Genomic DNA, 16,284 nt, shown 5'->3' with positions numbered 1-16,284 from the left:
TTGAAATTCAAATGCATTACATCCTGCATGTACTACAGCAGTTATGTTTTCCAGGTATCACCCCATTCGGGCAACTTTGCACACTGATGAATAGAATGGGCTTTTGAGTGGTAATTTAGGTTACATTTCTGCTTTGAATGTCCAAGTACTCCTAATTGTAGTACTGTTACATTATTTGGATATCTAACACTATTCGCTCTGCAACTATTAATGTAAATAAGTTGTCAGGTCTACCGAGAATGCAATATATGATCTCAAAAACTAAATTATTGTAAAACTGAATGACAAATATCAATCTGACATTTTTTATGATCTTGCAAAGGCCTTTGATTGTGTGGATGATAAAGTTCTGCTAGGAAAAGTAAAATGGTACGGTATTAGTGGCCTCCCCCAAGTACTGACTGACTATTGTAACAGCAGCAAATGGAGGCTCGCTTTAGTAAAAAATGGGAATAAGAATAAATTCACAGTGGGAGAATATTAATATGCAGTGCTGCTAAGTTTAGTGCTAGGCTGACACCTGTTCTTGGTATACATAAATAATTTACGAGGAACATGAGGATTCGTCAAAAACTGCAATGGCATTGCTGTACCGATAAAGTGTCCAAAGAAATCCATACTGGAGACAGGCAGCAGAATACTGAAAAAGGCCTACAGCTGGTTCACAGCCAGCACCCTAAATCTTAATATGCAGATACAAACATATGAAAATGACTTAACGGGTATCAGAAGTAGTGATTAATATGGCATTCAACGGATGAGACTTCAAGTGTTATGTTCCTTGGCATCCAGATGGGTAATTAACTGAGGTGGTACCAGCATGGTAGATACATTAACCATTTTACAGAAGTGTGCAGTAACAGTATATTATAAAATGATAACAGAACATCTTGCTGAAGCTTCAAGGACCTACAGATTCTTATATGCCAATACACACAGTCCCTAATAGTATTTAGTTTGAACTCCGTAATTCAAAACCACAATACTAAAAGCAACAATTTCTATATAAACTGTACACCTCTCTAATGTTCAGAATGGAATTTACCATTCTGATGTAGTAGAATATAACAAGTTACAAGTGGACATCCAGCAAGAAATTGAATATTCCACATATTTAAATACAAAGTAAATGAATGTTTGATTAGCCACTCTAAGATACTTCAGTACTGGGACTCAGGAATGAAAAATTCTGCAAGACTGTAATGTTTGTATTAGGTGCAACCTTATTTTGCCTGTACTTAGGCAACTTATACTGGATTGTTTGACGTATTAGATAACAGCATCTGAGTGGTGAAGTAGCTGACTTTTTCAAAGTAGCATCCATATGTAATCTAGAAGTAATTACCGTAACTGAATAGATTACTGCTAGTCATAATTTTGTTGGCAGTACAGTTTATAGAAGCAGCCAGCACATATTGTTTCTGCTTGTCATAAACAAAGTTGATGTGACTTACCAAACAAAAGTGCTGGCAGGTCGATAGATACACAAACATACACACAAAATTCAAGCTTTCGCAACCAACGGTTGCTTCTTCAGGAAAGAGGGAAGGAGAGAGAAAGACAAAAGGATGTGGGTTTTAAGGGGGAGGGTAAGGGTAAGGAGTCATTCCAATCCCGGGAGCGGAAAGACTTACCTTAAGGGGAAAAAAGGGCAGGTACACACGGCGCGCACACACACACACACACACACACACACACACACACACACGCACGCACGCACGCACGCACGCACACACACACACACACACACACACACATATACACAGACACAAGCAGACATTTGTAAAGGCAAATGCCCGTGTCTGTGTCTGTGCGGATGGATATGTGTGTGTGAACGCGCGCGAGTGTATACCTGCCTTTTTTTCCCCTTAAGGTAAGTCTTTCCACTCCCGGGATTGGAATGACTCCTTACCCTCTCCCTTAAAACCCACATCCTTTCGTCTTTCCCTCTTTCCTGAAGAAGCAACCGTTGGTTGCGAAAGCTTGAATTTTGTGTGTATGTTTGTGTATCTATCGACCTGCCAGTGCTTTTGTTTGGTAAGTCACATAAACTTTGTTTTTAGATATATTTTTCCTACATGGAATGTTTCCCCTAGCTGTTACTCTCGGGTTCTTGGCAAAGGGGGAAAGTTGCAGGGGTGTGGCATTCTCACACAGAATATCTGTAATAAATTTCTTTTACTTCATGTCTATGGTCAAACTTTTTGTCATTAGACTACCAGTCTGTGCCGAGTATTTCACACATTATCATTCAAGTACGCACAGCAATTCGGAATGTACTGAAGGATAAATATTTGAAGGTAAGTGTGTTCTTTAAAGCTGTAGTTAAGTATCATCCCAGCAAAACCATTATCTTCAATCATTATTGTGAAAACAATGTAAATGTCTCACTACTGCTGTTCCATAGGCTCCAACAACAGAAAAAGAATTGCAAGTGATTGCCAACATGTTTGACAAACTTTGGCAGTTCCTAAATTGCTTAGGCATCTTACTTAATCAAGGAATTAGTTGTTCTCTCTTTTTTTTTTTTTTTTTTTTTTTAATAACTGACTCGAAAGGAGGTCTAGTTAATTGAAACTGACAAATCATCTATGTTGCTAAGATCTTTGTTTTATTTACAGGTGCAATGGATGGGAAACAAGTTGCATTTGCTGCACCAAGAACAGATGGCTCATTTTTTTATAGTTACAAGAAATTTAATAGCATTTCATTATTAGCAGTCACTGCTGCTAACTATTGGTTTTCTCTGATTGACATGAGTGCAATGGGTGAGTAAATGATGGAGGAGTCTCAACAAAATGAAATAATTTCTGCCCTATGGGAAAATTGGTTGCAAGTTCCACAGGAAAAGGTGCTAAAAACAGCAACAAATCTGTTTCATATGCTGTTGTGGCAGATTACCCTTTCAGACTCCAGTTATGTTATGAAGCCATACAAAGACTGTAAAAATGAAACTTGGAAAAAGATATTCAGTTACAGATTATCAAGGGCAAGGAGAGTTGTTGACAATGCATTTGATATTCTGGGTTACCATTTCCAACTTTTACAGACAAATATTTAACTTGCTATAGGCAAAATGTAATTACAAAAACACTTTGCATTTTACATAATTTTTCGACAGACGAAGCAGACAGCACATATATGTCAACCAGGGACATAAAAAATATGAAGTCCTGTACGATAGAGAAAGCGTCATCGTGTGCTGGTGCTCTGTGGAGTAGCATACACCAACAGAAGGGAAACAGAACTCCAAGGGATGCAAAGGAAGTCCGGGACAGATACTGTGAATATTTTAATACAAGTAGTTTTGTCCCTTGGAAATGGGAGTCAATTAAGAACTTCAATTATTGAATGTCAATGTATTTTCAAATTAATAAATACAAAATTTATACAATTAGTAATTATCATCAATTACTTGTGAGTCCATTATAATTTTCAGTATTTTATGTTTTGTACCCCTTACAATTGTAGGATTTCTTAGCTAGCTCAATTCTTGCACAATGAACTGCCTCAAAGCAACACATGGTGATCGGTCTGATGCCTTTTCTGTTAATTTTGAATTTAAGTTCTCCAAAACTGTATTTAGTAATGGATCGCTGTCACTCTTCACCTTCTTCACATTTTTAGGTGCAGCGGAATAGGCACTAGAAACCACTGGAATACTAGGGGCTTCAAATTCACCACTGTCATTTATTATTACCACATCCATACTCTGTAATGAAAAATGGTATTAGTTTCCAAGAGCACTGTGAATTACAGTTTAATTTCATTAATGTCTAATGTAATTGATAAAGACAACGCAGGGAAATTAATATTTAATATCTGTATTTGCAAGGTGGAATAAACTTATTTGTGTAGAGGGTTATGAACATTACCCTTAAGGGAGCCTTTTACTTATATCAATCGCGATATCTGGGCCTTCAACATTTGATGATGTACATGGCGAGCTATCCATCTAAGGGGGGATGATGTTTAGTAGATCTAATTACTACTTACTAGACAATAAAAAGTATAAGTGTAATGGACTGGCTTACATTACTATTCTCATCATAAAAGTTTATGACATCAGTCCTGTTGATTTCTGGTACTCAGCTGTCAGCTACATTTTTGGTCCTGTGGATTCCTGTACCAGAATTGTGAGGTAGCTGAAAAATTCCCTCATTTTTAGTTGCACATTAGACATCAAGTTGCTGTGAGCACAGCTGCAGAGAGGACAAAACAGTAACTGTATGACACTGTGTTGTACATAATATTTTATCAACATATAACTGAAGTTGTTCCATGGATATCCAATAATCTGACTTGCTGCATAAATTCTGAAGAGTTTTTCTGCAATGTTTTTATGAAATGTTTACTTACAGCAACTGGAAATCATTTCTACATTAAATTAATCACAAGGTCACATAATTCAAAAGAGAATTTCCAAATTGATGAGCTTTATTGGTAACACATTTGGTCACTATGTACTGACAATATTTTATTTCATTACTGATCTCAACAACCACTTTTATCACAAATGTTACCCAAAAATTTACTGAAATCAGGTTTTCATGCCACAAACAAATATTCAACAAAGTTCTGCACTAGTTTTCTATGGCCCACAATGAGTGGTACTAAGCTGCTATCTGGTCTAGCTACACCTTAATGAAGGTGTGTCACTAAGCAAAACTCATTAAGAATAAGCTGTTTTTGCAAGCGGGCAACATACAAGATATACTGCCCAATTCACCAAATTGTGAGCTTTCTCTATGCCATTTACAGCTAAGACTGATATATCAAAGTTATGTCAGTACAATGAAAAGTGGAATGAACATCAATGTTTAGTGTTCAATGGTAAGTAACCAGTAATTGTAGGGGTATAATTATTGTAACCGAAGCAATTTTGTTGAAAAGTAAGTAATGTGTTAAATACACCCCAGAAGTAACAAAACTAATTGTCTAATTATGTTGAAGTACATTTCATTTATGATGGAGACCAATTAAATGGCTAACTAATATGTAACTGGCCAGCGATGTGTCAAACTGCATATCCAGTAGAAGAACCTCAACAAAAACTGAATACCACTGACCACCAGTGTGTGTGAATATTTCCAGGCAGCAGAAATGGTATATACAATTGCATACTTTTTTTATTATCTTGATCTAGCACAAAGAGAGCATTCATAATTTTGGCATGCCTTGGTACATAAGATACACTGCACCTCAATCTGCACAGTCTACTTAAACAATAAAAATAGGAAGTACAGGGAGAGTCTGTGATGATGTTACCAAGTTTCACAGATGGTGGAGGAAGGTAAATGTATCAATTTGAGGTAAGAGACCCTGGATCCAGCAACAGCAGAGCTGAAAGTTATAAGCGAAGATTGTCCTCATACCTCTGACAGTATCTCTCTTCCATTGCAATCTCTTTGCAATGCATTTTAGAACCCATGTTTACCACACGATTTTTTTTCTTGTTTGGATCCATTCTCCCTCCTCCCAAAATATGGTAAGCAAAGATCTTGCAGTACAAGAGAGCCACTGTTGATGGCGTCAGAGTGATTTCCACTCATAACTTTTGGCTATCATTTCTGGAATATAGTCAGTTACTACAAATGGATACATTTACCCTTCTTGACTCTAAGCACTATGTGATTTACCCTTCTTCATCATCCCTGAATGAGTGCAACATCTCAGAACCAACTGGTATATTGTAAAGGGATCTTCCTTCCAAAGAAGAAGATCCAAGAATACTTCCACATTTTTTATTTCCACACCACTGCAAAGTTAAGTGATAATGACATTGATGTTGGTGGCATTCAGTCATCTAAAACTGCTAACAATGGAGAAGACCCTGTGGATTCCGTGTCAGATTCTAAGTGGACTTTGCAGCTGAGAGACAGCCCCCCCCCCTCCCCCTCTATTTAACCATAGCACTCCAGAACACTCTCCTCCCATCGCCACCAACCCAGCAGAGAACTGCCGAGTTGCTGGAAGAAATCACAGGGCATGTTGTGTAGATACTATCCCATAAGACACTATTATACAACTTGTTTTATTCACTTTAACCTCACTACACTGGCCAAAATATTTAACACTGTGCAGGTACACAGAGTACTTATTAATCCATTTATGACTCTTTTTAATGCTAATGTTGTGGCCCTTAAGTCTTTTTACTTGTTGGTTATGGTCCTGGTATTACTTTAACATGTTACACATTAAAAGAAGTGGTGAAATGTAAACAAAGTGATGGTGTAGGCTGTCTGGAAATAACTAAAGAACAAAGTAGCAGGAAGGGTTTAGTGTCAAAATTAGTTGTTCTGTGTAGATCATGCAATAAATCTACCTCAAAAATGACTTTGAACATTGTGCACAATTCATATGATGTGAATTTTGAAGTTAGTGTATGCAATGTGTGCAATAGGAGAAAGAAAAAAGTCAGCTCAAACGTTTTGTGGTTTGATGGACTTTTCTCCTCCTCACAATAAGTTCAGCAAGTACATAAAAATATTTTTGGGTGCCTTGACGGTTGTGTCTAAAGCATCTACAAAAAGTGCAGTAGAAGAAACTAGGGACATTGCTTTTGCACTTGATGGGACACGGCAACGCCGAGGACATCGTGGTGTTGTAAGTGCTACTTCTCTGGAGAATGGAAAAGTTGTTGACACTGAGTGCTCATCCGAGTACTGTCACTCCTGCCACGGTAACACTGAAGGACATATTGAACATCAGTGTGCTAAGAATTATGGTGGTTACAGTGGAGGTATGGAGTGTGTGATGGGGACTCTAAAGCTTTCAATAAAATTAATGAGTTTAATGTTTATGGTAATACCTTGTTAACGAAACTGGAGTGTCGTGGACAAGTGCAAAATAGGATGGGTGCTAGATTGACAAAGCTACGAAGAGAAATGGAAGGAAAATTGCTATCTGATGGAAAATCTCTGTCTGGCCGAGGCAGATTTACAGAAACTGAAACAGACCTTCTTCAGAGTTATTATGGACTCACCATGAGATGAACTGCACCTCTGAATAATGTTAGAGAAAAGCTGCATGTGCCGCCTGTTTTCATAGGTTATCCACAGATGACCACCCTGTTCACGGACTTTGCCCTAAAGGAGCAGATTCTTGGTATGGTTACCGAAAAGCAAAAGAAAGTGGTCAAATATACCATCATAATCATTCTCTTTCTGAGCCTGTTATGAATGAAATAAAATCAATTTTTAGAGACATGAGTGACCCTGTTTTGCTCAGTAAATGTCTTCATGGGGGCATTCAGAATACAAATGAAAGTTTCAACCATTGCATATGGGAAAGATTACCCTAGTATGTTTTTGTTGGACTAAATACATTAAAAGTTGGTGCACTGGGTGCAGTGATATGTTTCAATGATGGATGGAATAATAGGAAGGTTGGAAGTCCTGAAAAATTTAGGCATAACATGTGGCTCTAATATGGAAGATCAATTGCTTGCATGTGACAGACAAGGGTGCAAGAAACAAAGATTCACTCTTCAAGTTACGAAAGAAGCAATAAGTGCTAAAATGAAGCTTGAAGATGAAGAAATGCTGCAGGATGAAGACTATGCTTCAGGAATGTTCTGAGGCACAGTTTAATTGGACTCTCATCTTTATTTGCAATTTCGTGCAACTTGTATTTTTTGCAAGTAGGGCACAAGTATTTCCTCTAATTTTTTTCTATAGCTTGCAATAGTTCATACTTATGTGGTAGACCTAAGCTTTATTGCAAAATCAACTAAATTATAGAATAACATTTTTATTGGGAAAAAATTATAAAAATTAAAATGTGATATTTTTATCCTTTTAATATACATAGTATGTGCAATTAAACAGGTCTAGTACCTCAGCCATCATGCCGTGCATATCTGGCAAAAATTTCGTCTCCTTCAAATGTGTAACATTGGATTAAATGGTACCTCAATTTGAGGAAGCACTTTGGAAGGAAAAAATTGCATCAATTTCTTTGTAATAGTTTTTAATAACCATAATCAGGTTCAAAAATATTATTCTAATTTGTTTAGAAAGTGTGCTGCATTACCATATATCAACAAAACATCTGTAAAACAGATTCATTGTAAACAGTGTCTGAAAAAAATAGATGTTGATTTTTACATAATATTGAGCCAGAAAAGTACGCTGTATCATCAAGAACTCAAAAATCTTGTGCCACAGTCTAAACAGATATGAGCTCTTATTATGTTACACTCAGTCCCGCCTAAATCAAAATTTAGTATTCTGAGGGAACTATGCAGTAAGGTGAACTACTTTTAAATACAGATGAAAACCTCCAGAGTAAATGTAATTAAATCCGTTTTCACAGCACTAAACATGCTTCCTCTGCCAAGCATTTCTATTAGACAAACATTTCAATTATTTAACAAATATTTAACTGGTAAAGATGCTGGTCATTAAAATAAAACCAGGTTCAGCATAAGCCACCAATCAAGAAAACAATTCTGCCCAGTGTCAGAGTACATTACATGGATGTTTGAAACTTTTAACAAACTCACTGAGAACATAAAATCCGCCAATGCAGTGGTATTTAGTGTCACTGCTTCTACTAAGTCCACAAATATATCCACTTTCATTGCACAGTGTTCAATTTCCTATTCATGCATCGTTCATTTAAATGTACAAGCCGAGTGTTAATAGTAATGTCAGATGTAAAATACAAGTTTCATTCGTGAAGCATTTTAAGGTAAGTTCGGCAAAAAGTAGTGTACAATTTCAATTAATCTGGCATGGCATATCTGCAGCAGTCACTGCTGTTACAGACACAATGGACAAATAAATATATTAAATAGAACTAATTTTCTAGAACTGCCAGCTACGCTACATTCACTGAACACTTTTGAAGTTACTACTTCAAGTAATATATTCAGTTACTACCTAAAAGTTCTGACTACTACTTCATTCAGTAATAAAACATGCAGTTTGAGCATTCTTTTCTTCCTATGTTTCATAGCTTATCTCAAAACTGTGCTCAATATTCTATCACATATTCAGTAAGATCTTTTTGTTGATCTCAGTACAGCACCAACAGCATTAACAAACTTAATTTTGCGAATAGAAAGCACTGTTACAAACTGCTGTGCACGAGAATAAAAAGTTGACTAAAAACACTTACAGTTCTGTTCGGAATGATAGTTGGGTTTTCATGTAGTGTTACGAAATCTTCCAGATGAGCTACTCCTCTCACTCTGGCACATTATTATTATTATTCTTTCTTTTCTCAGATGTTATGTCTGGTCAAAAATGGAAAGTGGCACGGACCTTGATCAAGCGTGACTTCCTTTTAACTGTACGGTATATGTTACATTGCATTTAGGAACTTTCGGGTAATTGAACGTGTATCAATAATTACAGACTTCTGTAGTTGTATATAAACATTTGGATGTAGCTGTATTGCAGTGATGTACTGGTGGATATTGTGTGGTATGACTCCTGTAGTTGATAGTATAATTGGTATAATGTCAACTTTATCCTGATGCCACATGCCCTTACTTTCTCAGCCAGTTGGATGTATTTTTCAATTTTTTCTCCTGTTTTCTTCTGTATATTTGTTGTATTGGGTATGGATATTTCGATTAGTTATGTTAATTTCTTCTTTTTATTGGTGAGTATGATGTCAGGTTTGTTATGTGGTGTTGTTTTATCTGTTATAATGGTTCTGTTCCAGTATAATTTGTATTCATCATTCTCCAGTACATCCTTGCAGACTTTTACCTCATCACGTGACACGGCCCCAGGCCTGGATTCCATCTACAACCAGATTATTATTATTATTATTATTATTATTTTCCAGCTCAGCACTGTAGTGAGACCTTCATGTTGAAAATTTTGCCTTGCACTCACTGGCAGTAAAATCTTGCAATACTCGGGGCCACTTTTGGCGCTACACGATCTAGACTATCTTCCCTTGCATTCTAGGAAATACAAGATGTTTCAGTGCCACTTCTGTACACGTGTATGTATCTACTCATGTCTACATGTAAAATAAAGGTACAAGGACCACAAATAATATTGTACGAGTTTCAAATTTACCTCGTTGCGGTACAGCGGTGTTCCATATCTATCAGTATGTTTTCACCCTGGTACACAGAAACCGGGACAGTGGTAGAATTCTTTGTCCATTCCATTTCTAAAAAATACCACAGGATTACAAAATACAAATAATTACATTCGTTGTGACAATACCAAAAAGTGTGACATTTATTAGCAAGTGATGATGAATACTCACTATGAGAGTTTAGTGTAAAAATTTGCTGTTTGTCTTCTTCTGGAAATCCAAAACTGTCATATGGTGCAGCTACGGCTTCTGCACCTCTGCAATATTCCGTGTACTCAGAATTTTAGAGCTCCACACTCAGCGTAGTCTGTCGATCGTTGACGACACTGATCCACTCGCGCCGTGGTCGGCTGTCGATTCACATGCAGGCCCCGGATGTGCACTCAAATCGCATAGTCAATTTTGAATAGAAAGTTGTTCATGTAAAATTGGCTTTATGTAGGTCAAAGAAGAGTAGTTGCTGACAATTAGTAAAAACCAACTGGACTGCTGTTTCCAATCTGAGTAAATTGTCAGTCTGAGATCGTACTTCCCCGAAGCCACACTGATACAGGGACAAAAGGCCACGAAATTCGAGTACCCGACATAATCAGAAGCTAACTGTCCTTTCAAGCAATTTACAAAGTATGTTCGTCACGCTAATCAGATAGTAGGTGCTGAGAGACATTGGGTTCTTCAAAGGCTTAAGGACGAGGATAACTATACTGTCTCGCATTGCAAGGGGAAGGCACCGTCAAGTCAAATACAGTTGGTGACCCTGAGGAGATTTTGCCTCTGGATAGTGTCCAAGTGTTGGATCATCTGGTTGTAGATGGAATCCGGGCCTGGGGCCGTGTCATGTGATGAGGTAAAAGCCTGCAAGAATTTCTGTTTAGTGAAGAGTTCATTATAGGGTTCAACGTGATAGGGTCTGTTCAACTTTGTGTTTCTGCTGGAGAAAGATAGCACAATAGGAAAAGGACACTGATGTTGTCGCTATGTGTATTGCAAGGTGTTCTGCACAGACAAATGGATTAACAAACAGAGCACCTCGGAGGATAAGACCCCGGACAGTCGACTGTCGTCGATGGTTACAGAGCTCAGACAAAACCTGTGGTAACGAGGCGTATCCCCCCAGGAAGGAGACATAGCGCTCCTAGCATTCTTTTTTACTCTGCTTAATAATGTGGTAAGCATTAACACCGACACACAAAAGCGAGGAGGGTGGTCTACGAAGCGCGCCGTTCAATCACTGCAGCACCCGTCGGCAGTCCTGGACAATGTTTGCTACATCCTCGGTACGGTCAGTAACAGGGAGGCCATGTGGGAGGGGAATGGCAGTGCCAGCAACATGAAGAATAGTGGCAGAGATGCCCTGCACTACCGCATCAATGCAATTACATAGAGGTGTCAAAGGGCACAGCAGACATATATAAAGGCTAGCTGGTGCTGCAGAATGGTGCTTTACTTCTTTTTATTTTTATATATATATATATATATATATATATATATATATATATATATATATATATATATATATATATATGAGGGAAACATTCCACGTGGGAAAAATATATCTAAAAACAAGGTTGATGTGACTTACCAAACAAAAGCGCTGGCAGGTTGATAGATACACAAACATACACACAAAATTCAAGCTTTCGCAACCAACGGTTGCTTCTCCAGGAAAGAGGGAAGGAGAGGGAAAGACGAAAGGATGTGGGTTTTAAGGGAGAGGGTAAGGAGTCACTCCAATCCCGGGAGCGGAAAGACTTCCCTTAGGGGGAAAAAAGGACAGGTGTACACTCGCGCACACACACATATCCATCCGCACATACACAAGCAGATATATAATAAAAAGAAATCACTCCCTAGACCATATTCAAAGACTGGTGTGGGGTAATAGACACTGGGACATTGCCGAGACAATCGCAAGCACGAAGAGCTGCAGACTGGGTGACAGGGCAAGCTTCGATTAACAGGGAGCCCGACCGCAGCTTACTGAGAGGCTTGTTCTTGATATTATTCACAAAAAACAATGACTGTGACGTTGACTGTGTCTGTCTGTCCTAGTACAGACCAGGTAACGGGGAAAGTGTTTCATCCCAAGAGGGAGAGCCTGGCCCTCCTCCCGATGTGCAGCCATGAAAGGGAAAGCTGCTGGGTCATACGGTGCAGTGTTCAATGATCCTTTACAAACAAATTTCAAGAGATTCCAAAAAATATACACTATTATTCTGGCAGTTCTGCTGCTCAGTATACAAATAAGAAAAACTTCCTGAACCTTTGCCTTCATGAGGAAGACTTCAACATAAAAGCTGAGTGGCACTTTTCAGCCACAGCACATGGGAAAGGGCCTTGTGATGGAGTAGGGGGTGCAGTAAAGAGACTGGCAGCTCGTGCAAGTTTGCAAAAGCCATACCAAAGTCAGATCCAAACCGCACGAGATCTATTTGAGGGGCAGCAGATAATATCACAAATGTTGATTTTGCATATTCCACTCAAGAAGATTATGCTGCTTCAGAAATATTCTTAAAAAGGTGACTAGAAGAGGCATTGACAATCAAAGGAACACAGAAATTTCACGCTTTCATTCCCAACACTACATCAAAATTAATGGTCAAATACTTCTCAGGTGATATGCAGAGTTGGGAGAGGGAAGTAACTACATCACCAGACAAACTGAAGTTACAAGATGTATCAGTCTATGTCACCACTGTATATGGCAGAAACTGGTGGCTTGGGTACGTTTTAGAAAAAAATGAACTTGATGAAGTGAAAATAACTTTTCTTCATCCACATGGACCAGCTAAGTCATTCTCTTATCCTGCACATGCAGATGTCCTGTGGGTGTCAGTTGTGAATGTTCTCACAAAAGTGAATCCATTTACTCCGACAGGGAGAACATGCATTCTTAATGGAAGTGATGTAAACCACACCCAGTCAGATTTATTAAAATGTAATATGTGAAGTTCCAAGACAATTTATTGCGAAACTGCTTTCAACTCAAAACTTAATTTTTGTCTCAGGTTAGTGTTAATGTATATTTTATAGAAAGTTGTTTTAAAATTATTGTTAGTACCTATTGTGATAAATTTTTGCTATGTACAGGTACCTGTTATTCAAAAAACAAACATTACATATTTAATTTGTTTAATAGTTCCATTTCAAACATCATGGACCACAACTATTATGTAAATACTTGTACTTATTCACACTTTATTTCAGTTTGTAGTTAAATGCTCAATTTCTTGTTTTTGTTATATCGGTTAATATACTGTTAGTGAAGTTGTATGAAATTAAAATAAGTAATCAACTTAATTATAAAATATGCTGATTAGTTTTTGTTTAATAAGGTGATGTTTTGATATTTCTAATACTTTTTTAATTACCTTTCAGTATTTTTTAAAGAAATTCCTGTTTGTTAAAGATCAATTTGGTCAAACTAGGGCCATAAGTGAAAAACAAAAGTCAGGAATAATTTTTTTTAACAATGAACCCATCATCCCAGATTTATATTTTGCCATGTGATTTACAATAGTATGAAGTAGTTAGGGAAATATTTTGAAAATTTTCAATTATGTACTTTTTCTAAAAAAATTAAATCAAAATATTAATTAATATTTTGGAAAAGGTTATTAATTAGAAGCTATGTTATGTTGTATATCCCTGGAAAGAGCATGGAAAATGGTGCAAAATGACACCTTTCCTAGTTCTCTAGCTCAATTAGGGCAGCTCCTAGGACAATTTTAAAAAAAGCCAATTCACACATTTTTGGCTGGTTTTTGGAAATTTTACACAGCCATATTTCAGAAATGGTTTGAGATAAAAAAAATTGAAATTTGGTACTTTTGTTAGTCTCCGTGCACACTATAAGTATACCAACTTTCAGCAAAATCTAAGAGGGTGAGGTAAAATATGTGTGTTGATTTGACATGGAATGACTCGACTGTGAGAACCTAATGTTGTACAACAATCGCAAAGAAAGAAAATTACAAAAAAGTTCACATGAAATACCTCGATCGGTGTCCGTTCTGCGTCTACCAAAGGAGATCTCGGATCAATAAGCGTCATTCTGTCTGGTGTACCACTGCTTGGCAGTACCGCGTCGTATTTGCTCTCATTCGAGATGACCTCTTCAAATAATTCCTTGAGACCAGTGGACGGACAATTTCCCATCTTCCCTCTTCCACTAATAAGGGAACTTATTTCGCAATTTCCGATTAATGTTGCCACCAATGTAGAGTAACTATCAACGTAAAAGTGTCCGATTACTAAAACATGCGAGTCTCCTGAAACAACAGAGTAACAAGGAAATGAAATGCGCCCCTGCCATCGCTATCAAGCAAAAACTCTTCACAGGTGCACCAAAGTCACTATAAACTTACCAGATACATCCTTCTATTTGAAACATTCGTTCTTGTAGCCATAAACAGAATATGGATGTCACACCACATAAGAGAATACGAGTCACCTTTCTTTAAGCTACTATCCGACAAACACAACTCAACAACTAAACTAAAAACACTTCAAAATAAACAATCTAAATCTTTCTTATAACCGTCAAAGTTTCAAATTGAACGCCAGGAGTCAAAATTCAACAACCAAAGATGTTTAACAACACAAACAGCAATACCAACGCTGACAAGAACAACAGAGGACTAAGAAGCATTTTTCAGAATAAAATAATTTGTATTTATCGTTTTAAGAAAAATTCGTTGTAATTAGTAAACGACAACTGCTAACATGTAATAATAACTGAAAATTTCCATTTAAAAGGGTCCGCATGCTAAAATATAAACTACGAAGCATTTAGCAAATTTGCTGGGACGTTACTAGCAACATATTTGAAACCAGTGGACGGAGCCTGACATCTAGATGCCCCAAGACATTAGAAAACTACAGTCTAAATAAATATTCATTATTGTTCTTTTCCTATCGTGTGAAGCAACAATTGGTTCTGATAGCAATTAACTCTGTGCTTCTGTGAATAACACATTCTCAGGAAGGCAATTTCATACAGTTTCCGGCTCTTAAATGTGCATTTGACCCAGCAATACGCGACGTTTGTTCTTGTCAATGAATTTTTCCTTGTTATACATTTCGCACAACCAAGAAGAGAAGTATGTGATATAAGAAAGGCTAATCCAGACTTACCATATCTGGATCCATAGCTGATGAAGTCAGAGCTCCAATAGCAGTCCTTGTTTGCTTAATGATATTGATTCTTATTCGTTAAAATTTCAAGGTTCGCAACTTAAGAACGGTTCCTTTGCTATTCCATAAATGTAGGCTGTGAGGAAATGGGGACATATATGAGCAGGGCATATTTTCATTCCAAGTGGATGTCGACAAAGTAAAAAATTCTTAAAATTACAAAGGCTCAGAACTGAATTGAAAAAATATACTCAATGCTTAGCAGCTTCATTTTCAGATTAATAATGTGCGGTCTACATGTTTTCAGGCCATTTACATTGCACGTAGCCCTAATTGCTATATTCTGCATCATATATATATATATATATATATATATATATATATATATATATACATACTCCTGGAAATGAAAAAAGAACACATTGACACCGGTGTGTCAGACCCACCATACTTGCTCTGGACACTGCGAGAGGGCTGTACAAGCAATGATCACACGCACGGCACAGCGGACACACCAGGAACCGCGGTGTTGGCCGTCGAATGGCGCTAGCTGCACAGCATTTGTGCACCGCCGCCGTCAGTGTAAGCCAGTTTGCCGTGGCATACGGAGCTCCATCGCAGTCTTTAACACTGGTAGCATGGCGCGACAGCGTGGACGTGAACCGTATGTGCAGTTGACGGACTTAGAGCGAGGGCGTATAGTGGGCATGCGGGAGGCCGGGTGGACGTACCGCCGAATTGCTCAACACGTGGGGCGTGAGGTCTCCACAGTACATCGATGTTGTCACCAGTGGTCGGCGGAAGGTGCACGTGCCCGTCGACCTGGGACCGGACCGCAGCGACGCACGGATGCACGCCAAGACCGTAGGATCCTACGCAGTGCCGTAGGGGACCGCACCGCCACTTCCCAGCAAATTAGGGACACTGTTGCTCCTGGGGTATCGGCGAGGACCATTCGCAACCGTCTCCATGAAGCTGGGCTACGGTCCCGCACACCTTTAGGCCGTCTTCCGCTCACGCCCCAACATCGTGCAGCCCGCCTCCAGTGGTGTCGCGACAGGCGTGAATGGAGGGACGAATGGA

The 16,284-nt window shown here is 38.2% G+C and overlaps 1 protein-coding gene across 1 annotated transcript in view; it reads right to left on the bottom strand.

Annotated features, from left to right (window-relative positions):
• The window catches only part of LOC126295329 (uncharacterized), an 84,284-nt gene extending 69,611 nt beyond the window's left edge, over window positions 1–14,673 (bottom strand). The window contains exons 1-2 of the mRNA XM_049987796.1: window positions 14,433–14,673; window positions 14,062–14,336 (exon numbers count right to left, since the gene is read on the bottom strand). Of these exons, the coding sequence (XP_049843753.1) occupies window positions 14,062–14,223 (162 nt within the window). The 5' untranslated portion in view covers window positions 14,224–14,336; window positions 14,433–14,673. The remainder of the gene's footprint in view (window positions 1–14,061; window positions 14,337–14,432) is intronic.
• Between the last annotated feature and the right edge of the window lie 1,611 nt (window positions 14,674–16,284).

This window comes from Schistocerca gregaria, chromosome 11, assembly GCF_023897955.1.
Source record: "Schistocerca gregaria isolate iqSchGreg1 chromosome 11, iqSchGreg1.2, whole genome shotgun sequence".
NCBI lineage: Eukaryota > Metazoa > Arthropoda > Insecta > Orthoptera > Acrididae > Schistocerca > Schistocerca gregaria.
Note: the sequence above shows the minus strand (reverse complement) of the source record. Positions and strands in the feature narration are given on the sequence as shown.